This window comes from Esox lucius, chromosome 5, assembly GCF_011004845.1.
Source record: "Esox lucius isolate fEsoLuc1 chromosome 5, fEsoLuc1.pri, whole genome shotgun sequence".
NCBI classification, from domain to species: Eukaryota; Metazoa; Chordata; class Actinopteri; order Esociformes; family Esocidae; genus Esox; species Esox lucius.
In genome coordinates this window covers 26,342,857-26,368,155 of record NC_047573.1, presented here as the reverse complement: position 1 = coordinate 26,368,155, position 25,299 = coordinate 26,342,857, and the positions used below count along the sequence as shown (strand labels likewise).

At 39.4% G+C, this 25,299-nt stretch overlaps 2 protein-coding genes across 9 annotated transcripts; one reads left to right on the top strand and one right to left on the bottom strand.

Moving 5' to 3' along the window:
* Positions 1-1,062: 1,062 nt before the first annotated feature.
* On the bottom strand, positions 1,063-17,218 carry LOC105030554 (probable phosphatase phospho1). Of its 6 annotated transcripts, none has more exons than XM_010904472.5 (2): positions 17,133-17,218; positions 1,063-5,025 (listed from the first exon to the last, which is right to left on the bottom strand). In XM_010904472.5, exon 2 carries the CDS (start codon positions 5,001-5,003, stop codon positions 4,218-4,220), a length of 786 nt encoding a protein of 261 aa, XP_010902774.1. In that variant the 5' UTR covers positions 5,004-5,025; positions 17,133-17,218; the 3' UTR covers positions 1,063-4,217. The 6 variants fall into 6 exon arrangements, with proteins under 6 accessions (XP_010902774.1, XP_010902783.1, XP_010902802.1 ...); XM_010904481.4 differs by lacking the exon at positions 17,133-17,218 and adding an exon at positions 7,282-7,429; XM_010904500.4 differs by lacking the exon at positions 17,133-17,218 and adding an exon at positions 7,290-7,429.
* LOC105030577 lies at positions 11,442-23,450 on the top strand. Of its 3 annotated transcripts, none has more exons than XM_013133823.4 (6): positions 11,442-11,574; positions 17,174-17,370; positions 17,650-17,753; positions 19,054-21,807; positions 22,020-22,228; positions 22,399-23,450. In XM_013133823.4, exons 2-6 carry the CDS (start codon positions 17,187-17,189, stop codon positions 22,469-22,471), a joined length of 3,324 nt encoding a protein of 1,107 aa, XP_012989277.3. In that variant the 5' UTR covers positions 11,442-11,574; positions 17,174-17,186; the 3' UTR covers positions 22,472-23,450. The 3 variants fall into 3 exon arrangements, with proteins under 3 accessions (XP_012989277.3, XP_034148153.1, XP_019902356.2); XM_034292262.1 differs by having other exon boundaries at positions 17,151-17,370; XM_020046797.3 differs by lacking the exon at positions 11,442-11,574 and adding an exon at positions 11,588-12,776.
* Positions 23,451-25,299: the final 1,849 nt, after the last annotated feature.

Sequence of the window (25,299 nt, the reverse complement as noted above, 5' to 3'; positions counted from 1 at the left end):
AGAGCAATAATACACATAACAACGTAAACTAGTTAAAAAAATTCCTGTGATATTATGTTGCAACTACCATGAAAAAATACCATGAAAACCAACAAGAGCACACAATAATAAACAATAAATAGATATTGCCTTTTCTACCTTTGTATATTCAGAATACATCTATAAATATATCAGAATAATCCTCTTAAACTTTTAATTTATTTTGATTTAGTATTTTACAAGGTTAGACCGATTTTTTGTTTAGAGCAATGACCTGGGAGCGATTAGGGTTAGCGGTCTTGCTCAAGGTTTTTCATCTTGGGGTTTGGACCCAACTGGCCCAACACACTTGATCACTAGGTTACCCATCTCCCGCAAATTTAAGGTGTCAAAACTGACATCCCATTCTTTCCACATGTATGTTTTACATGTATTTTGAATCTTAATTCAGTGTAGATGACGGAGGGAGATTTTACCATCCTTCTATTCAACAGTGCTGTTCTTCAACTAATTTTGTTTATGTAAATTGTAAAGACACGTCCTTGTACTAATGGGTTGTGTGGTTTGTTCACCTTTGCCATGAAGGGTTTTTGTTTGGCGAACATTCAAAGGTGAAAATCTGAGCCTGCCTTATTCTATTTATGTGGAATTGCCCAAAAGTGTTTTGAGTCTCAGAAACCACATCTTTAAAAAAACACCAATCTTCACCACTGTGTTCTGACTGTTAGTTCCATTCCATTCCCAGACACTGACATTCTTTCACGAACACTGAACTGCTACTTAATGTTACTTTCAGTTGTTTGTGCAAAATGTTCAACCACCGCCATCTTGTGGAAACCGGATTCATGTGCATGTGTGTGCTTTCCTGTAGCATCAAACTTTTTCTTCATGGCGAGGAAAAGGATGCATTTCTTGATAGGGCATGGATAAACATAATCACTGTCTGAAAACAGTGAAAAGCTAAATGTTGCTTTAAAGGTTGGCATGGAGCTTGAAACGTTGTGCCACCAATTCAACTACATTTATCAAAGAAAAGTACCCGACCCCACCGAATAAAGACGAAAGAAAAGCAGGAAAATCAAATCAGTTTGTTAATGGCTTTATATTCCTGTTGGTATTACAATGGTACATTACACAAATCTCTTTAAGATGAACAACAAACCAAATAATACATGAAGTGCAATCCACAGCAGAGTCTGTTAAAGGTGAACAAAGGATCAGGTCAGTATTACAGGAGGAGTAATGCCAGACAAAACCAGGAGGATCCAACCAGATATACAAAACACACACAGTACAATCTTCAAGATAAATTCATATATTTGGAGCACATTTGAATATTCAACTGATTGCTAGTGAAGTCCCAATATGGCTGTGGTTGAATCACAGGTCGTGGTAAAGTACAGGTCAGGTAAAAAGGTATGTACACTCCCTGGACATTTGTCCTTTTCTTTTATGTTTTCATACATGCATATTGTAGCTAAATTCCAACCACATTAATTGATAAAGGTAACCCAATTTAACATGTCACACCCACAAAAAAATCTGTCAAAAACCAGAACCCAACATGGATCTTTTAAAAGGACAATGATCCAAACCACATAATCAAAAATAAAACAGAATGTATCAAAACGAAGAAATGTAGGGTTATGTAATGGGCAGGTCAAAACCCAAATCTCAATCCTATGAAAATGCCATGGGGGGGGGGGGGGTCTTGAAGTGGCCCGTGCAGATAAGATAGCCCAGTTATACCTGTTATACTGTAAAGAACAATGCGCAAATGACTCCCAGTCAATGTAAGGGACTGTTGGAAAGTTACACAAAACAGTTAAAAGAAGTTATTTCTACCAAAAGAGCAATATCAGCAATAATCAGCAATGAAGTTTTTTTACAAACTTTTAAAATTGAATTTCTGTTGGGTTTATATCAATTATTGCAAGTATAATCTGTGTCATTTGTTAAATTAGGTTTCCTTTATCTGTCTGTAGCATTAAAGTGAGGATTACACATCCACGTCCAACGCCCCCGCCACCAAAAAAAATGTATGTAAAAAAGACAACTCATTGATATGCTAATAATGCTAATAATATATGCAATAATAATATTTGCATTTTTCTATCAGCGGCTATTATTATTGTATTACTGTACACACATACATTGTTAATCACTCCCTGAGAGACCAAGGGTCAAATGAGTGTGTGAACATCCGATATCACTGAGGTTTTTAAGTTAGCCTGATTCTCATACCAGTTTCTATTAGCCACATAGATTGGCTGCTATAATCATATAGTAGCCAACCAGACTTGGATAGGGCCAACCAGACTTGGATAAATTACATACCGTTACTCAGTGGTATAAAACTTTGGACCTCTAAGCCAATTCCACTCCATTATTTTATTGCAACCCCCTAATCAGGGATTTATTCAGACCTGGGACACCAGGTGGGTGACATTAATGATGAGGTAGAACAGGAAAATACTAGGCTCCGGATCTCGTAGGATAAGATTTCAATCCCCTCCATTAGCTCATAGATGTACAAACACTCAAGGACGACAAATAGGTTTTTCAGATGGGCTTGATTCACACTCCATTTGTTCCGATGTAACAAACAAAGCAAACGAAGAGCAGGACAAGCATTTCAAAGTATTTCAGCTGTGGTCCGATAAGCGATCATAACGCTGTAACACCTGCAGCAAACTTACACAGGTTGCTGATTTACTACTGCTTTCTTTCCATAGTGGAACATATTAACATTTCTTTTTGTTTGTTTCAGGGTTAAGGTTACTAAGACTAAAACCTGTGTTTGGTTACGACTTTGAGAAAACACTTGTCTTGTAGTAGGTTAAAATTACAAAGACATACAGATGAACTCAGTATGAGAAGTTGACTAAAATAGTGTGCTGACCTGTCCATCCAACATCTACAGGTAAAATGTCAAATAACCAGTTCTGCGTCAACAGAACTTGATTGTCTTCTTTTCTTTGAGTGAATAGCAGCTCAACAGTGGACAGCTGTTGACTAAAAGGTAATAAGTCTCCACGTAACGTCTCTGAGCTTCATTCATCTTCACGGTGTCTGAATATACTTTGAGCTTCGAGCTAAGCCAAATATTTAAAATGACTAAAGAAAACCTTGTCCAAGGTCAAAAACACTCAGTGTGAACAGAACGACAGACACGGGACCACATACAGACTCCAATATCTCAAGTGCTTCATGGGTTTCTCACACTGTATGGAGGCACTGGACAAGCAGCTCGGCTGTGTGGGTTTCACTCAGTATCCCATGTCGGTGTATATTACCTTTGTATATTCAGACAGTATATTAGATGTCAGTGTGTGTGTGTGTGTTTGTGCTACTGCATCAGTGGCAGCAGTCTCTTTTGTCCATCTATGCCAAGCCTTGTCCAGGTGAGCCACAGCATCTATAGGCTTCTGTATCGGACGGCGCTGAAACAACCAGTTCTACATGTATACTAGTCAATACTTCTTTCATTAGGTGAATGAGGAGTGTTACGCAGGGACAAAAAGCAGCACATATTCCTGGCTTATTACCCTGAATAGTCTGTGCCTTGCAATAAGACATGCAGGCTCAAACATGCTTCGAACAATTTATGCACATTTTTGCTCGTGCTGGGGGGAAAAGGACAGCCTGGAAATAGTGTAGAATATTAGACAGGAGCCTGGACATACCAAATGTGAATATTAAACCCTGGTATGGCGTGGTGGAGGAGACATACTGACTCATGGAGATGCCCTGGACTGGGCCAGTATTGAATGCTCTGCATGCATAAAGAGATGCCACATTATTCTACCCCACATGGGATGACTCGAGACACTCCAATTACACTGAATTCTACTGCATGTCCTTATCATTCATGCTTCAATGTACTTTATTGACAGTGTTTTGACTCTTATGTCTATTCAGCTGAAGACATCATCAATAAAGTATATGGACGCATAATTTGCAACAAGTCCAAACGTATTTACATTTATGAAACATAGTTCTTTGATCTCTAGCACCTGCTTAAAAAAACACTAGATATGAGCCATGCATAATGTCATATACCCCCTCATATCCTTTAATGCTGTTACCAGTTTAACTGTAACTTTTGGAAGTTCCCTTCTTTTGTTTGTTCCTATCCTGCTGGTGTGAGCTAACCATTTCTCATATCTGTTTGCACTGTCTTGCCTGCTCCTGACCATAGGAACTGCCAAGACAGGACAATCAAATCTGGGACCAGGCTAGCTGCAGTGTCCTCTTTCCTTCTCCAGCCTTTTAAGGCAGTCCACCACGTCCTGTCCGGTGGCCCAGGGCACCACGTTGACTTTAAGGCCCTCCGTCCCCGCCTCCTGCATCTTCTGCAGCAGCCGGTGCATAGGGAAGTCCCTCCTGGGGAAGGCGGTGTCGCGGGGCCCCAGGGCCAGCATGGGGCAGATGTCGTTGGCCCCGTCTCCCACGTAGAACACCCTCTGGAACGGGCAGTCGCCGCGCTCCTGCTGCCGCCTCGCCAGGTATTCCCGCACGATGACCTGCTTGCACATGTTCTCGGGGCACTGCTGACAGCTATGGGCGTGGAAGGGCAAGAGAACCAGACGCCCTTCAGCGTCAAAGCTGGCCGGGTTGGTGAAGATCCTGTGGAAGAGGTGGCGCACGCCGGCCCTCTCCATCCACGCCTCGATGAAGTACATGTTGGCGTCGGAGACCACCACTGATTCGAAGTCCTGCTTGTGCGCCTGTAGGTACTGGAAGAGAGATAGCAGGCCAGGCGTGGGGGGAATGTTTTCCACCATGGATCGAATGGAATCCTCGGTGACACCGTGCTCGGCCATGTAGGCCAGGACTCGCTGCATGTGTTCGTTGTAGTGTCCCTCGCGGTATGACTGCCTCAGCCAATCAGGGAGCTGCTGTCCCGGAGCGGCACGCACGACTGCATCGTCGCTGCTCTCGTTGACAATAGTCTCATCAAAGTCGAAGAGAACCAGGAAGCGTTTGGGAGGGGCGGTGGAAGGGGCGGACAGGGCAGCCATGTTCTGTCAGCGGGGATGTGACCTGAGAAAGACAAGAGGGTGCGGTTGGTTTGATACAAGACAATGTGAGTTTCCTTGCATAATACAGTTTTTTTTATAGTTCTTGGGACCATCTGGATTTTACATGATGAAATCACTGGCATCTGGAAATCAAGTTATATACTGTCTTTAGAATATTTTTTTAACTTTGAAATAAATATTTTCTGACATTTTACCTGGTTAATTGGCCCGAGAACACATTTTAATTTGGAGCAGTCTGCTAACATACAGTTTTTGTTTGAATGCAACATTTTTGTTCTAACATCAGTCAGCAGGGTGAGGATTGGGGGACATAAAAATTATGCTTGTCTTAACCTTGCATTGGTAAATCAAGTAAAGCTTCTTTTTGGGATTTGATTTGAGACAACTTGAAATACTGCTCCTTCCTAGTAAGTTACAGAGTTGGTGGTGGTTCAACTATCTGTCAATCATTCACTGGGTGTGACTTTAAGGTGAAGTGTCAGTCAATTAAACATGTTAACAAACAATATATTGGTTTTAAAAAACATCCTTGCTTAAAGCTCTGCGTCTAGAAATCCGCAATAGAGTGTAGATTTTAATCCTCTATTGGTTTTCTCCTGTTGCCAGATAGAAATGTTTCCTGTTCGATGAGGCAATTTTAGTGTACATAAAAAAAATTGTTTAGTCAGGTTAATTTATAGTTTTAGGCTTTATAGTAAAAAAAATCTATGGAATATATACTGGCAATCCTGATGATTTCCTGTTTAAATTTAATGACTGATTTTGGACTTTTTCCCGGCTTATGTGAAGCCTGAATGTCAAAGAATATTATCATATCACGCGATGCCCCCATCATATCAATTTGGATCCAGTCCAGACATAAGATGTAAAAAAAAAAGTAAAAAATAAACAGCCTATCGATCTGACTGAAATTATCTATCAACAGAGAAACTATGAGTTTTGCTTTGCACCAACAACGTAAGTCAGAGGAAACCGGGAGAAACAACCAGCACAGATTTCAGTCCACATGGGAAAACTAATAAACAAAGAAGGAAAGGAAGAGATTTAAAGTTAAGATAAGAAAATTGGTACTCAAGCAGAAGGCAAAACAGGACGTAGCCATAGAATAGAAGTGGGAAACAATAAAGGTGCTAATTCACACACACACACACACACACTTGTATATATTCTTGTTTCAATATTACGAAGCTACAGTGTAATGAAATAATGTCTTCACAACTTATTAATAAACGACAAGCACGATCTACATTTGGCATTAGTCGATGCTGAACATGTATATCCACTTTCATTCAATAGATTAACATGGAGCCCCTTAGGACACAGACCAAAGGCTAGAGACCTTGGTGTTGCCATTTTGACAGAGGAATTAGGTTTCAAGCATAAGGCGCTACTGTTAGTGTCGCTGTAACCAGAGAGCGGAAAGAGGGCAGGGCCACTCAGATCTTACATCACACTGCATATCTTGACCATAAGCGGAGCAAAGACAAGCAGTCAATCGGTTCAATATTCTCTAATTTCACAAGAGCTTGTATGATCAATCGTGGTAATAAAATCATAATATATAAAAAACCCAATATATGTAGTGTTGCAACCCATTAAAATAGTGTTATTAATCCGATTGCTTTTTGTCATTTAGTTGATGTTTAAGTAACCTTGTTTGACTATTGCTGATGAAATTGTTATTGCACAAGTGGAATTGCTGATGAAAATAAATAAATAAATAAATAAAGGGAAGCCTAAGTGGCAGCGCAGTGCCGCACATTTTGCGCATTGTCCTACCAAAACAAAAATAAAACGAATAACCTGTCCATTATTGAACAACAGTTTTAGATAAAAGGCAACTGCAGTAAATAGATAACACTGTTATCCAAATCTCAGACCGACCAAAGACACAGTTGACAGAGCCTGCATACAAATCGAATAATATTGCCTAATACGCCTATGGAACTATTCAAAACCAAGTTGTACCAACGCACCTCATCATATGACTGATGAACGCTGATTTCCATTCGTAGCCTACTGTGGTGCCCTTAGTCTGCGTGGGCTATTATACTGACTAAGCTATCTAAATATACACCCGAACGGCTATTATTAATGCAACGAGGTTACCCTTGAAGGTCCTTAGCGCCATCCGCTCCACTGTCCGATTGGAATACACAGATCGGTCATTTTTTTGTTTCGTTTAGGCACAAATAATTAAATGGCAAAATTAATAAAAAAAGATAAAATACGAAATTATGACATGAAATAAATATACCGGTGTACATGTATTTCCAAATGGTCTGGTCTGTGCACCTCGTCACTAGTGATTGTTGGTGCCCGGCTACTGCATCCTTGTGTCCGCGATGGGACATTTGCCTTGCTTCACCGGGTAGCAGATCAAATGCATTCCAACTCACCCACCATGGGCGTCAAAACCTAGGAGAGCGACAGACTCGATGACGTTTCGTGCGTCCCAATGACGCGACAAGGGAGGAGACTTGTATCCAATGAGTACTAGGCTCCACGCTATCAGCCTTGAAGCCTTCTCACGTGTATTCTTGCTCTTTGGAATAGAATATACACCTCTAACCGCACTTGTCACCATTTTATAATAGCATAACTGGGCCTCTAAGGGTTTCTGGTATATTTGCAGTATACCACACACCCTGATTTCTTATTGCTTAACCCTTGTGTGGTGTTCATATTTTTGTTCGTGGGTATGGTGGACTTGCTGCATTTTGGGGTTTTTAATTCAACACTATCAAACAATTTTATGTTAAAATACTCAACAGATGTTTACTTCATCCCAATTACAAGCAATATAAACAGCACATATGGTTAAAATTTACCCTTTACTTTTGTTAGATCACATTTATTAATTAAAGTCAGTAATATAGTGGTGCCCGGAGAAGTGGGTATACTGTAATCAGGGGTATAGAATTAGGGGGGACAGGGGGGTCATGACCTCCCCAAACCTACAGACAGGTCAATGTGACACTCCTGGAAAAGAGTGAACATCCTGGGATTTTGCTAATGACTCATAATTGTATCCTAATTTTGTTACTTGGTGTTTGGTAATGAAGGGCCTACTTTGCATCAACAAGACTGACTCAATGACAAACAAGTCATTCACAAGAATACAACTGATGGCACCGTTATTCATATGAACTAGTTTCTAAGTAATGAATCATTTGATTGTTATTCATAAATATAATAATAAATTATGTGTCAGGCAGTCATGAAACGGTATGCAAAATCATTATCCTATTAAACAGCTAGGGTACAATCATTTAGCAATCAATTATTTATTTATCAATCATTGGACACCTATTTGGAAGTTGAAAACAAACATTTCAACACTTTGTCAACAATTATTAAATGATCAATATGTGGATCATTAATGGTGTAGTAAGAACATTTACTTAAACTCCATTAGAGAATACTACAATAGAGAATACTGCAGACCAGGTATTTCAAAACAGTTTAAAGATTCTACCAAAAACAGTCAAACTTCTGTGTGAGTGTGGGTGAGAAAGTAAGCATGTGATTGAGTGAGTGTGTGTGAGAGAGGGAGTCAATCAATCAATCAAGCATTTTCTGAGAAAGGGAGTGTATGGAATGTGAATGTATGCCTCATTAGCTACTGATGCCTTTAAGCACAAATAACTTTTCAAAAGGTGTAGCATTTAGACATTGTTGATGGGACCGGTTGATCAATCCATCAAAGGAAAATAAACGCTCATCTGGAGCTGAGGATGGGATGATTGTGTTAAACCTCCAAAAAGGTGCTTGATTAGGGGATACAGCTCCAAAGATGCTAAGTACATGTTTCTTACATTGACCTTCTTCAACCATGGATGCCTTTTCTGTTCTGATCTTAACAAGTCTGGGCAAATTACTGAGAAGGCACCAATCAGAAGCAGCATTTTTATGATGTCATCATGTGCTGTAGACCTTTCACAAACTATTTTACAGTATTTTTAAGCTACAAAATACAAAACACTAAAGTATTTTGATACAAAATATGAAGTCATTTTCATCAAATACAATTGACAAAATCCTATTTTGTATTTGAAATACATGCATCATTAATACTGCCCATCCCAATCTAACACCATGTAGATGCATTGGAAACCAAGTCTTTGAACTACCCTAATCCACCCTCTTTCCTGCATCCTAACCAGAGGTTTTTGGACTTTATAGGAAATCTTTCACTTTACTGTCTATAGGTCTGGCCAATCATTGGTGTCTATGAAGAACAAAAAACATACAGTATACTCAGTAATTTACAGTGAAAGTGCAAATAAGATGACCAATTTACACCACAAGATTGCAATATTGTATTAAAACAGCAAGCTGTGTATGATCCATTCTTGGTCATATGAAAGCTGAAAGGTTTTAAATATAGCTAACTGGTTACCAGTCCCGATGTCAGCTTCCCTACCCACTTTTTGCAATTGAACTAGAGCTACTATTTCCAAAACTAAAAAATTGGCAAGTTAGCTAGAAAACCTTAGCTAGTTAAGGCAGTTAACAAGGGAGTACTGCCAAACCGTAACACTGACAAATTGATTTAAGGCAAACATACGTAATTTCCTGATACACTGTAGGGTACAGTCTGTACCAATGGAGGTACCAAGTCCTTACCATGGAGGATCTGGTTGCTTTAAAAAAAATTACAAATCTGGAAGTGCCTTAGTAGAGCTGGCAGTTTTGTCTGCTGCTCGACTACGTTTATTTGGTTGGACAAATGACAAAGTTGTTTCATGAGGTCGTTTCACAATGTATTTTGGAAGTAACGTTACGCCTATGGTAATATAATTTTACCTCGGGGGGAAAAATACCCATAATATTCTGGCAGGTCCAAATATTTGACTGAAGTGAAGTAACATCAGGTTGTAAATAACCAGCCAATCAGAGCTACAGTATCTCACAGAAGTGAGTACACCCCTCACATCTTTGTAAATATTTGATTATATCTTTTCATGTGACAACACTGAAGAAATGACACTTTGCTAGAATGTAAAGTAGTGAGTGTACAGCTTGTATAACAGTGTAAATCTGCTGTCCCCTCAAAATAACACAACACACAGCCATTAATGTCTAAACTGCTGGCAACAAAAGTGAGTACATCCCTAAGTGAAAATGTCCAAATAGGGCCCAATTAGCCATTTTCCCTCCCCGTGTCATGTGACTCGTAAGTGTTGAATGCCTGTTCCACAACATTGAATGGGCAACCCACTTCAGAATGAGCACCAACCTGGGGCCTTGCCCATTTCCTTTGAACCAAATCACCCATTGCTACTGTTTGATGTGGTAGCCTAACACATATATTAATAACATGTGTGCAAACGCAAGGACAATTGATGAGATTTGCATGCGCACCACATTAGAAAATGTGTCAACTGTGTCTCGGGGGACCACCAATCTAGATGCATCCAGTGCATATGGACTCCTGCAGCGTGTGTTCGAATCCTGACCAAAGCTCTTTTAGCAATAACTCTTCTCTGTCTCTCCCAGGTGCCTCAATCAATAAAAAGTGCTCATGTCGGAGAATGTATAATACACAAATGTTATCAAAGCACGGAAGACTACTACAGCCTCCCCACTCAAGGTAAACTTACAATTTAAAAGTATATAACTGTTGTTAATTGGATGCGTAATTTGGAGCATAGAGGAACGTTTATGTTTCAGCAACATAAGTGACCTACACATATTTTGAGAACATTACCAAATGAGCCTCAGTAATTTGTTTTAGATATCATCTGTTTGCGCTCGGCCACTGAAGTGCTGAAACAAACCCCGATGTACAAGCTCGGCCAACAACTCCAATGAATGCTGTTCAAGGTTGTTCAAAATATGCCACAACTTAAGAAGAGTTTTTAGCAGCTAAGCGGTCACCTGTGTTGGTCTAGCTGCCTATTGGGACACCAAGGAAATTATACAATTCCTAAAATGTTTATTTTTAAAGGTCAGTAAAGCCCTTCCCTGATTCATACAGTATACTGTAATTACTTATGTCCTCCATTGATGCACAAATTTCTTGAGCATGGGGTCTAGACATATTCAAAGACAAAGAATCTGCTGAAAATGAAAACGTCTGCTAGAAATGAAAACAAAGATAGCTTTTGCTACATTCTTTACATTTGGTTTGTGGTTGTCTTCATGAAACACTGGAGGTGAATCTTGTCAGTACCTGATTGAGCCTGTCATGAGCTTTCCGTGATGTAATGGGGACCTCTTGTGGTAGGTGTTGTCACATCGTGTCAACCTTCGGGGAGATTTAACTTAGACTTCATTATGCTACCCCCCAAAAATAGAATCGAACATTTGATTCTATAAAACAAATGGAACTTGATAATTTTACAAAAAGACAAAATGTTTGTGGCGGTTTCTATACTTGTGACGTCATCACAATACGACTTCAGCCAGTGCTTTCACTTTCCATTTCTTCAGAAGTTATCTCCTATGGTTAACTCTGTCCAGGGTGCTAACATAAAGTCGTCTAGATATTTTTGTAAAACATTGTTTACCTTTTAAAAATAGGAAAAACGGATACGAAATTAAGGTAAGTCCTACGAGTTTAGTAAATTGATAAAATATTCAATCTATTTAATCTAATTTCAGTGGAGTAATACATATTGGTTTGCATCTTTCTTAAACAGGCACAGCGCCACAATTTTTCTCTCCCGGTGCTAAGGAGAAGCTTGACCAATACGTGGGGGCTGGTTATTAACTTTTACATATTTAAAAATATAAATAAAGAAATATATAAAAGTTGCCCCTAGTGTAGCGCTGGGCCGGTTCTTAAAGATCAGCAACGTAATACATGTAAGAATAACAAAAAATAGTCTAAATATGAATCTGTGTAAATACAGTACCAGTCAATAGTTTGGACACATCTACCCATTCAAGGGTATTTTTTTCTTCATTTTCCACATTCCACGTTGAAGTACAGTGAAAACATCAAAGCTATTAAATAACACATTCAGACAGGTAATTAAATAGAGTTGCAGACAGGTAGAAGGTATTGTTGGAATGGTGGTGTCAGACTTTGAAATACATTTTCCATCTGGAAACATTACATATGCAAAGAGAAACAGATGTTCACATTCTTCTAAAATGTTTAATTGATTAAAGTTTGCTGGGGACAGACTTGTTGATTTAATAAGCCCCACCGACCTGCATGACCTTTATTTTCCCTTCATATCAAATAAATGTGTTATACCTTAAAAAGGTTAGTATTGGTTCTCGGTACTAACAAATAGTCATGTAAAAAGAACATTTCTTTTTAGATATTTGGACATGGATATGTAAAGGGCATTTAGAAAGTATTCAGACCCTGTCACCTTTTCCACAATTTATGTTACAGCCTTATACTAAAATGAATTCAATAGATTTTGGAATAGAATATACACCTCTAACTGCATTTGTCACCATTTTATAATTGCATAACTGGGCCTCTAGGGGTATATATCGGCAAAAGACCATACCGATGCGTCCACGCCCAAGAACAGATGTAACCGTGGTATATTTGTCATATACCACACACCCTGATTTCTCATAGCTTAATTATACCAACATTATCTCATTCATTTTGAACCCATGATCACTGTCAATATGAAAAAAGTTTCCTAATATCATCACATTAGGTGCAGTGTTTTGCTGCAGAAAAAGCCCTGGTAACTGGAAAGCTGGCGAAGTCGACCGGCGCATAGCAGGTGGAGAAGGTTGAGCTGCACCTGGGGGAACCGTGACAGTTTATGCTTGGTAATCATTGGGTATTGTGTGCAAAATGTATTTGGGGAAAGAAACTATTTAATATATTACAAAATATTGAAGAAGTGAAGGGGTCTGAATGCTTTCCAAATGCACTGTCATCTTCATTTCAAAACTATAGACAGTTAATGGTAACCTGTCTAAAAATCTAAAATCAACAGATATGCAATTTTGTAGTGTAGAAAAAAATACGAATAATAGTTTATATCTTAATGTAGCGGTTTCTTGTAACTGTCTGTCTCTTACACATTGGAGGAATTCTGCTCACTCTTTACAGGACTGATACAACATTGGCACAGCATTGGAAATTCCCCTTACTGAGCTCAGGACCTTGTTAGTACAATCACAGAAAACATTTATGATGTCACCTCAATGAAAGTTAACCAAGTCAGTAATGTGCTAGGTAATCGTTTTGCTGCAGGCTACACACATCATGATAAATCTGTGTGAAATTATATCCAAGTTGGACAGAAAACTGAATATTGTCGCCCTATGTGTAATAGCGTAGCAAGTAACATAGGCTAACAAACATAAGTGTTGTACTAGCTTATTTCATTAGATGCATAATATACTCATAACGAGATGACATAGCTGCATACGTTTATCTTTTGCGCATTTCTCCTTTCCTCTTTTTTCCTAAACTGGGTACCTTTTCTTATCCATTTGTGTTGATTTGGCACTCGAGCATCAATATATTACCCATCCCCCCACACTGTCAACCAAGAGTCAAGACTAAACCGATTCATCTTGGTGGTGTGCAGATTGGTTTTATATTGCTGTTAATGATTTCGCTCAAACCAGAAAAAATTCAACAATATGTATGTGAAACTATACTGGTGCTGGTCGTAAAATCAGTCACACTACGAAATGTTATGAAATAAACCACAATTCATTCATAATTCTGTGAATATACAGGTGCTGGTCATAAAATTTGAATATCATCAAAAAGTTGATTTATTTCAGTAATTCCATTCAAACAGTGAAACTTGTATGATGTATACTTCACACAGGCTAATATATTTCTAGTGTTTATTTATTTAAATTGTGATGATTATAACTGACAACTAATGAAAATCCCAAATTCAGTATCTCTGAAAATTTGAATATTACTTAAAAAATATTTTTAGAAATGTTGGCCAACTGAAAAGTATGAACATGAAAAGTATGAGCATGTACAGCACTCAATACTTAGTTGGGGCTCCTTTTGCCTGAATTACTGCAGCAATGCGGCGTGGCATGGAGTCGATCAGTCTGTGGCACTGCTCAGGTGTTATGAGAGCCCAGGTTGCTCTGATAGTGGCCTTCAGCTCTTCTGCATTGTTGGGTCTGGCGTATCGCATCTTCCTCTTCACAATACCCCATAGATTTTCTGTAGGTTTAAGGTCAGGCGAGTTCAAGAGTGGCTTGACACAAGGAATGCGACAGCTGAAACCCATGTCTTGCATACGTCTGTGCGTGGTGGTTCTTGAAGCACTGACTCCAGCTGCAGTCCACTCTTTGTGAATCTCCCCCACATTTTTGAATGGGTTTTGTTTCACAATCCTCTCCAGTTATCCCTATTGCTTGTACACTTTTTTCTACCACATCTTTTCCTTCCCTTCGCCTCTCTATTAATGTGCTTGGACACAGCTCTGTGAACAGCCAACCTCTTTAGCTATGCCCTTTTGTGTCTTGCCCTCCTTGTGCAAGGTGTCAATGGTCGTCTTTTGGACAGCTGTCAAGTCAGCATTCTTCCCCATGATTGTGTTGCCTAGAGAACTAGACTGAGAGACAATTTAAAGGCCTTTGCATGTGTTTTGGGTTAATTAGCTGATTAGAGTGTGGCACCAGGTTTCTTCAATATTGAACCTATTCACAATATTCAACTTTTCTGAGATACTGAATTTGGGGTTTTCATTAGTTGTCAGTTATAATAATCAAAATTAAAAGAAGTAAACACTCAAAATATATCAGTCTGTGTGGAATGAATGTATACATTATACAAGTTTCACTTTTTGAATGGAATTACTGAAATAAATAAACCTTTTGATGATATTCAAATTTTATGACCAGCACCTGTATATTCACAGAATTATGAATGAATTGTGGTTTATTTGATAACATTTCGTAGTGTGACTGATTTTACATTTCGTAGTGTGACCTTCCCATCTCATACTTCTCAGTGGGAGATCTTCCCAGGCACTAATCTGCCTAGCTCACAAACAAGAATCAGGGCGCCTACTCCGAAAAGGTTAATTGACCCACTGTCCCACATGATGACATGATATCATTTATGTGACCTGCAAATGAGCAATACAAAAACCAATCACGCAAATGTCACCATTCCGAAAATAAATTGTGCGGGGGCCTCTTGCCGCCCCGTCAAGATGCCCCCCTGGTTCCTGCCCATGTCGCCCATACATAAATCCGCTTCTGATTGAAAGCCCTTATACATGACATCCCATCACTATATAATAGCTAGAAAGCATTTCTGGGATTTTTGCCTCAGTATAGTGCCAATATACCAGGCCTGTGTGGTGTATCATGGCAATGCGTCATGCCTAAGATCAGCTCTTAGCTGTGGTATTATAGTGATTTTCTACAATGTCATGCCTTATTTCTTAAATAACCCTTAACCCTCTGTCTGGGATGTAAATGCAAACCCACCTGCTTCATTAGGAAACTGCCACCCAAAAACAAAGCTGGTAGCTTCCGTTTAAATACCTTAATTCAACTATGTTGTCAAAATCGCTAAACCGCGTGGCCTCTGGTGCACATAAACCACTGCAGCATTTCTTTAAATACTGCTCTGTCAGCAAAAACACTGCTGCCTGTCTCAACTGTCTCTATCCAATAAAGCATAAATGCCTGGAAAGACATCTTTTAAAAAAAACATTAGTTGTGACTAGAAACGTTATTCCCTGCGCGAAGGAACAATGTGCCACTATGGGGAAACGTAAGGTTTCTCCTGAATAATAATAGCTATTGTGGAAAAAGAATGTCCCCGCCCCAAAACTCTCTGAGGAATGTCATCACATCTGCAACTGAGCAAAGGAGCTCAAGAACAACCCTGCCTGAGCAAGTCAACAGCCTGCCACTTATACACATAGACGGACCTCGTAGAGGGAGCTTGAATCATCGCTATGACATTTATTGGGGAAGCCTATGCCTGAGATATTATCACGCTCAGGGGCTAGATCCTCTGGTCTCACCCTAGTCTGAGCCGAGGCAGCCGACTGTTGAGTAGGGACTAGTACAGGTGTTCTGACACCACAAGGAGGAACAGTCCCTTAGAGTGAACTCTGTCCAACATGGGCTGGAGGAGATCTATAGGAACCTATGATAATAGCCGTTGTGAATACACAAGAACGAGGAGCAATATCCCACCTCTTTATGGCACCAGGAAGTAGCGGCTCTACCAGTCGCACCAAGCCACCAGCTGGGGCACAACATGCAACCTCAATAAAGGACCAGCAGAACTCGGGACATACATCACCACAAAACCTCAGAATCGGGGGCAACCCTGAGACTAAATGAAGTCTACATGCGCATCACCATCACCATTGTGTCGCGTGACTCCACAAAACGCTAGTAAACGAGAGGGAGAAGATGCCAAAACATAACCAGAACTGGATCGTCACCCACCAGCAGCTAACACTTTGGCACAGCAATGGACAAATCAGGGGGACCAGCTGGGTGAATCCACCAGATCCACACTTGAGGAAGCATCCTGAATGCCTGCCACGATACCCCTGTCTAACCTGAGCTTAGCCAAGCGGAGCCGAGAAACCTATTTGAGGAGGCTATGACAGACTACAAACAAAGCAGGAAAACAACCCACCAACGTGGGAACCCACTGAAACAAATTATATGTTTTTAGTGAAAACGTCCCTTGAATGATATTGATCAAGAATTGAATCAGAGTACAAAGTAGAAATATGCGATAAAACCCCCCATTTAACTTAATGAACAACAAACCAAAAGTAATACCCACCAATAATTTAGCGCTAACTGCTGGTCAGCAGTATGACTGAAAGGAAATAATAACTTGCGAAAAAATAACCATGGCTTTTGTAAAAATACCCAAAAAAATACAAAAAGAATAAATGACACAAACGGTACATCACTATTTGTGTTAAAGCCATGCAAAATAAGAGCAGGGAGCTAAACACCAAGTTTGTTGTGCTTCAATCAAAGGATTTGCTGGCCTTAAGTGCATAATTAAAAATGATAGGTAATTATTATGAATTATGCCAAATTCAAGAGGCCATTGAAGTTCAATGGCCTGAGGAATTTACATTTTCTACCTTAAGGTAAGTTTTGCTAGTGATTGCAATTACCAAATGTGACATGACATTGTTGACTCACTGAATTGTTGACATGAAGCCCTGAGGCTTGCTATGTTTTAGATCAGGTTCAGGGATGGCCAAGAAGGATGGAACGGTCCGAGTGTCTGGGTTGCCCCAGGACATCAGTGAAAGCAGGTTGATCGACAAGCTGTACATTCATTTCCTGCGGAGGAGGAATGGAGGAGGGGAGATTTCATCTGTTACAGTCTCCAAGACAAAGCCTTGGTGTACATTCATTACATTTGAGGACAGTGAAGGTCAGTGGTTGATTGGTGGATTTGGGAATAAATTAAGCAAACGAGTTGATGGTATGATAAGGTAAACATAAAAAACATTTAAAGATTATGTACTGAAAATTATATGGAGCAAGGGGATTTGGGTATATACTGCAATTATATTGTATTTGACTTAGGTCAATATGATTAAAGAATGTGATATGCCAGTGTCCTGATACAGTGAGACACATCCTAGGATTTCTTGAATTGAAATACATTTATTGTATCTTTTATTTCTCTTCAAATCTACAATGCATGCAGTGGCTCGGAGAGTGGTTGAACATCAGAATCACATTTTATCAGTGAATGCCAAAGAATATAAACTAAATGTGAGTTTGCACTGCAAAGAAAGGGACCCAGATGAGGTAGGTGAATCAAATAGTCATTTGATAAAGCAAGTACACTCCCTGGATAGTTGTGGGTTTTTTTTACATATTGGGGCATGGATACATCTTTACTTCAACACTTTTGTCCTATAAGGGTAACCAGATTTTTTGAAAAATTATGTCATACAGCTGTTTCTTGCAACTGTGTATCAGTATCTTACATCAACTGGGAGGAATTTCTGCCCACTCATTTTTACAGTACTGCTTTAACTGTGCAGACAGGATTGAGATCCGGACTTTGTCTATTTCATTCCATAATCCCCCATTACTTCCATCTGAGACATTTTGTTGTAGCGGCAGGATCATTGTCCTGTCGCAAGATCCATGTTTGGTTCTGATTTTTGACAGATGGCCTCATATGCTCCTCAAGAATTCTCTAGTACAATATTAAAGTAATGGTTGAGTCAGTGATGGATAGTCAAGGAGACCCAAACCATAATGTCACTGCCTACATTCTTTATGGATGATATGAGGTTATTTTGTAGAAAGACAGTGTTTTGTTGCCAAATATGGTGTCTGGCATTGCAGTCAAACCACCTCACCTTTGACTCATCTTTCCAGAGCACATTGTTCCAGCAGTTTTATGGCAAGAGAGGCTTTTAGATTCGTTGACGTTACTTCAGGATTCATAGACTTCTATGACCATCTTTCAGTCATCTATTGGGCTGAATTTGGTGGGAAGATGTAAATTGCCAGTGGTCTGGAATTTTCTCTATTTGTAAAAGATCCACTAATCTGTGGAATTATGTGCTTCAAATAGCTTGGAAATGACTTTTTAACCACTCATGAGTGGTATCAATATATTTTCTTCTGAGGGCCTTGGATCAATGGATGAATATTGTCATGTGTTACCACACCTCCATATAGTTAAGATCAAAGTAGAAGTTTGTAGAAGTTTGTGGAAGGCTGGAACCTTGCTACTCTCTCAAGATCTTTTAATAATTTGCATCTGTTTTAGTGCATCCAATTCTAATATTTGGCATTTTATATGATGCTAAAGGTAGGGCTGTACAAATGTTTTCTGTACAAGAAAATTGCTTTTCTGTTTATTGTAATTGCGTGAATGGTTTCAAATATATATGTCTTTTTGTGTAATTTGTTAAATTTGGTTATCTTTATCAATGAATGTGGTGGGAGTTTTGCTCAATTAGCTGTTCCTAAAAATGTTAAAAAGAGGAAACTTTCCAGATGGTGTACTTACTTTTTCACATAATTATCTCACTCAGTCTTCTTTTCGTCAAAATTGTGACTTACTCCTCTTCTTAATTCAATCTCTCAGCTCTTTGTGGACACAGCTGTAACCGTGGACTACAACATATTGCCTGGGGGGAAAACATCAATATCTAACATCCTCAAAGATTTCTGCGATGTAAAATGTACCTTTCACATTCAGGATGAACTCTGCACCTTCAAAGGTCGCTACTCAGAAGTCAAAACCCTGACCCAGTGTCTGCTGAGGCTCTTGGAAATACAGACCTCAAAAGATGTCCATTCCCTTAAAGCTGAGACCACCCAAGGTGACAAAAGTTACAACTCTACTCAAGGCCAAACTGAAAGACAGCAGATTACTGAAACACCAGTAATGGATGCCAATGGACTGAATATGCCGGAAGGTTCCTCTAGAGTATTTGAGAGAAAGTATGCCCTTGAATCACTGTACACGGAAGAGCAAAACATTTTGAAGTCATCATACTCAGATGAAAGAGATCAGGCTAAGGCCTCCCACAAATCATTTGACAATTTCATACAGGAAGCAGCAGCATTAGAGGAGGTAACCTCTATGGATGACTTTTCCATGGTCATAGACTCAGACATCTTCCGATACCTAAACAAATACTGCTCGGCTGAATATCAGAGCATCCTTAACAGACATGAAATAGAGGTACTGGATGTCACCACAAGGGACATCACAACCCTCTATCTGCAGCTTAAGACTAGGGCTCCTGGACGAGAGATTGATTGTCTAAGGCTTGCATATAGAGAGCTGGGCTGGCTGTTTCAAGATAAAGAGTCCCAACTTCGCAAGGAGCAGTTGGCAAAGGAAAGCCTTCCCATACAGGGGTTTCAGCAGGCTTTTGAAGACCTAACACAGAGGTTCACAAAGCTATTGATCAGCCAAGACAAGTCCAATATCTATCTGGTGGGCAGTGGAAAGCATGTATCGGAGGCCAAGCAGTTCCTACTGAGATTGAAAGGGGAAACAAAGGAGCAGGGCCAAGAGTCGTTTCACCTCTCAGAATATACATCTCTACCCTTTAGGTCTGAAACCAAGTATAGAAAAGGAAGGGCTATGGAGAGCAAAAACTTTAAAATGGCAGCCAAATTGGGGAAACCTATGGGTTCTGAGACACCTGAACGTGATGACATTTGGTCTAGTTCGAGTGGTATAGAGGCTTTTGAAGGTCATCAAATGAATAGCTTCTTGTCCAGAAAACACATTAATATTGATGAGCAGAAATTAGGTAGTGAACCAATTTCAGAAATTATGTGCCAGAAGGTTGACATTTCAAGCTCCGGTCCAAGTGGTCTCCAGGCTTTAAATCCAATTGAGGAAGACTCACTCTTCAAGAGGTATAAATCATTGTCCACTGCTTCCTTGTCAAGTGAATTGCCTTCAAACCTGGCACAAAATATTGAAACCAAACTCACCAAAGCAGCTAACTTTAATGACTCTCAGAGTTACTGTTCAGACCATATTGACATGTCTGTTGATAGGACAGATGCAACAGGCTCAATCAACCAATCAAAATCCCTTTCCCCTCATAGACATTCCAACAGTTTTTCAGGGCTGGTCAAGACCAAATTAGTTGGGAAGGATAGTAGCCCTGACATAGACCTTTTTGGAAAGACAAAAGAATACAAACCTAGAACTCTCATGGTTGACAGTCATTTAGAAACTACAGATGTCTTGAGTGTACATGTGGTGGTGCCGACAGATCAGTGGTTGTACATAAAAGATATTTTTCACATAATGCTAGAGGACATAACCTCTGATCTGCAGATGAAGGTGAAACAAAACTTAAAGGATGTTGTCCTCCATTTGAGAGGAAAAGATCTGGCCAAAGTTCATGCGTGTCAGCAGGTGCTGAAAGAGCTGATTGCCAGTGTAGCTAAGGACTTCTTCACCCATGAACTGTCGCTAACACAGCTGGGTGTGTCGGACTTGAACAATGAGACGGTGTTATTCACCGCCATGAGAGAGAAATGTACACAAGTGAAAATCCTACCAGTGCCTGAGAAAGAAAGCTTATTAATCTTGGGTCCAAAACTGGATTGTATGGAGGCAATGTCACTGCTAAAACAGATGCTTCACTTTGGGGAAGGGAAAGAACCGACTGTTGAAGAGGGATCTACTGACCATACTAAATCATTTTGTGCCTCTCCATACAGCCCTGACATATATCCCTCATCCGCCAATCACAGCACTTTACCTAGTGAAAAACAATATCAGGAGACTAAAACGGCAGTCAACCTTTCCTCAACCAGAAGTTTGATGGGAGTAAGCAATTCAGATATAACAAAATCACCCATTCTGAAGCTGCAGCTTGGGACAGTTGGTCCAGTGGACGAAAATTGTTTCAAGAAAATCAAAGCCCCCTATCAAGCGGAAGAGTCACTGAGAATTAAAAAACCAAAGGAAAATAGTGCAACATCATTACCAGAGTGCAGTGCTCAGCTATTGATAGAACCAAAGTCTGAAAAACACCAGATACCTCCCACTACAGGACTGCCGACCCAAAATAAACGTACCGAAGGAAATTATAGTGAATGCCAGTCCAATGACAAACAATTTGTGAAATCCACTGAGGAAAAGGCTAGTCTGTCTTGTGTTTGTGAAACCACTGGGGAACTTATGTCTACATTTGTCTTTGGAGGGGCCCTCTCCAACAGTCAAATATGTCCCCAATCTAAGGGGGATAAGGTAGGCATCCAAGGGACCATGACCTGCAGTGAGATGTCCATTAGTCTTACTGGGCACAACAAGGAAACAACGTTGAAGATAACCTATAACATCCCAGATGGCATTCAAGGGGTAAGGTATTCACCTTAAAGGTTAACCTTTAATTGTTAGAAGGAATTAGAAGTCAGTGAGTTTGGTTAGGCTGCATTTTTATGCTATACATTTATTCCTGCACTTGCCTCATATTACAGTAGCTTGTTTAAAGCCACCGGTTATATCTGTATATTACCTTTAGGTGTAAGTTGACTTCTCATGATCATGATCTTCATACCACTTCTGTGCAGAAGGACCATCCAAACCCTGGGAGGCCTTTCCAGGGAGGCACGTTCCATGCCTTCCTGCCTCTGAATCAAACTGCTCGCAAACTTCTGCCATCGCTCAAACGTGCCTTTCATCAAGGCCAAACCTTCACTGTGAGAGTAGGGGACAATATCGACCAGGTAACCTGGGGAAAAATCCCACACAAGACCAGTATTGAGGGAGGAATTTCCAGGTGAGTTGTTTTGTCCAAAATACGGTGTTGAAAACTAGTTTAATTCAAATATTTAACATTTCAATTGTGAATGTATAGGGTTAGTATCACTTTTGAAAGTCACATTTTGGTTTGTATTGGTTTAGTAAGTTGTAGTAAAAAAAGTCTACAATCTGCCTTTATTCTTACAGAAATGGCTACCCAGACTCAAGATATCTCAAATGCTTAGCTGAGTCCCTGAAGTGTAATAGTATCGAGGGCTGAAAAACTGCAGAATCAAGTGTCAATAAATGTGACCAAGTGTTTCATTCAGAATTGTAAATACATAATTATTAGAATTGTATTTCTTGCTGTATGTTATTTTAATGTATTGATCACAATACGTATTTCAATTGAATAATATTCTAAATCAATCAGGAAATGTTCATGCTGAAGCATAGTAATGAATGCTTAGATGACAACCCATTCTGTATGATTGAATCAGATTGTGGAGACACTTTGATTATACTGAACAACTGGTCAGAAAAAGAACACATCCACCAAGAGAGCCAAAAACATGCTTCCATGTATTTGATCATGTTCTCCAGTTCTGGCAGGCATTTACACCTACTCTATTGAAAGGAGCTGCTGGTCTGTATTTGAGATTTTCCTGAAAACCAAGCAGCTTCGATAGGAAAGCTCAGTGAGATAGCTCAAACATACAGGCATTCATACATTGGCTAATTAGTCTTTTTGGAATGCATTTTATTCATCAGAAGACATACAGTACAACATAGGTAAGGCATAGGGCTGGAAAAGCATCACTAGTTAATGTTAACAGCGTCAAACAAAGTGCTAGAACCCAGATTCAAGCCTTGCAGAAAACTTCAAACAAACCCAGATTCAAGCCTTGCAGAAAACTTCAAACAAACCCAGATTAAAGCACTACAGAGAATTACAAACAAACCCAGATTCAAAGCACTGCAGAGAATTTCAAACAAATTCAAAGCACTCCAGAGAAGTTCAAACAAAGACTTCAAATTAGGGCTGGCATAGTTCATCTGTTAACAGAAGTTAACCTTTTATAATTTGAGTGCATAATTGTTTTTGTTAACCTGATGAATCTCATACTTGTCTGAAAGCATTGAAAATCCTCTGAACACGTCCAAAATACATCACCAGTTTATGCAGCTAAAATATACTATGCCATTAACAAACATACTGTAAAATGTGCTTTGACAAAATAAAGATATTTTGTTTTTTATTTGAATGAAAACATATTTATTAGAGCTCACTTTAAACAAATATTTAATGGAATCAAAGGATTTTTGTGAGTTTACTCCATTAAACAATTAGTATTGTTTGACCGCCCTACTTGACATTTAGTATTGTTTGACCGCCCTACTTGACAATTAGTATTGTTTGACCGTCCCTACTTGACATTTAGTATTGTTTGACCGCCCTACTTGACATTTAGTATTGTTTGACCGCCCTACTTGACAATTAGTATTGTTTGACCGCCCTACACTGAGAAAGCATATGGTAACATAGACAGCCATTTGATAAGGAGCTTAGGTATGTCAAGTAGTGATGGCCAAACGAGGCTTCATTAGCGATATTCTAGTAGCAGGATATTATGCTGGCAGCACTCAGATTTTTTTTATCACAATAAAAGCCATCATTTAAATTTATATGGCAATATTGTTAATCTAGTCTGTAAAAAAGAACAGACAAGAACATTTGGAACGGACGTTAAACATAAAATGTACAGACTAGATTGTGAACTATATTGCCTTAAACATTTCAATTATGGCTTTTATTTTGAAAAAGAAAATCTCAGTTGGTGCTGCTAGCATAATATCCTGCTCCTAGAAGAACGGTAATAAAGCCTCGAATGGCCATCACTAATATCAAGGGCTGCTTAATGATAGTAAAGATCAGCAGAAAAATATTACTATATACTGTTTATATAGTGTAGGTATTTGAGCACCAAACCATCCCCATCAACAAACCGCTGGCTCTTCTTACCCTAAATGCAAATAGATTCAGGAATCAGCATCTGTGGAAACATACATGGGGGGGGGGGGCAGCATACTGAGAGATCCCCATCCCTAGTCCAAATCTTTTCCAGAAGTCCGGGTCATGTCTTAGCTCATGCCTCTGTTATTCTAATGCCAGGGAAGAGACGGAAAACTACTCAGACCCAACCTTAACGTATTCACTTCTGACAAAGCGGAAAAAACGTGAACACAAAAAAAAGCACAAACCATAAACACATTGAAATAAAAGTTGATTTGACTTGTTTTGACTGAAACTAAAGCGATGGGAAAGCTCTCTAGAGAAAGTGAGAGGCAGGCGGAGCAGTGAGAGTAGGAATGTGTGAGGTGGTGTGGTTTTGGATGGGGAGAAGACCAGCTTCCTTTCTCCACTGTGTCGCAGAATTGAATTACCGCCACAGCTGGAAAGAACATCTGCTTCCTCTGATATAAACGGGTTGGAGTGTTTTCTTCCCCTTTGAAAAAGCAGTGGAAACATCTCATTTTTCATTTTGTTATGCTTGATTTAGTCTGAATGTACTGATAGTAGATAGAGGAGACATGAACATTGGAATCAAACCCCAGTATTCCAGTTTGTAATACTCCAGGCAGAGTGTTTTACCACTAGACCATGGGCTCTCCAATATAATGATACCGGGAATACTGGGAATTCATGAAAACCGATAACCCAGAATTATTCCCCAACACAACTACTACTGATCAAATATTTTATGTTTCATCGTATTTCGGCCACAGATAATAATGAATGACACAAATGCCTATTTTCTACATATCATTGTAGAATATGACACTAATCAATGGTGTGTCAGGAGATAAAGCACTGTATTTGGATACAAAAGTCCATTATGGTTCCATATTCTGCAGTCCCCTAAATCAGAGAAAGGCTGAGGCAACACCTAAAAACACACAGTTAAACCTGGGATTTTTTTAACTTCATATAAAAAGCATAGTAAATATATGGGTATTATCATATTATACTTTTTATACTGAGGCAATGTTCAACATTGAGAGCCATGCGACAATAATCACAAAACAAAAGCTGTGTGTGCTGGAAAG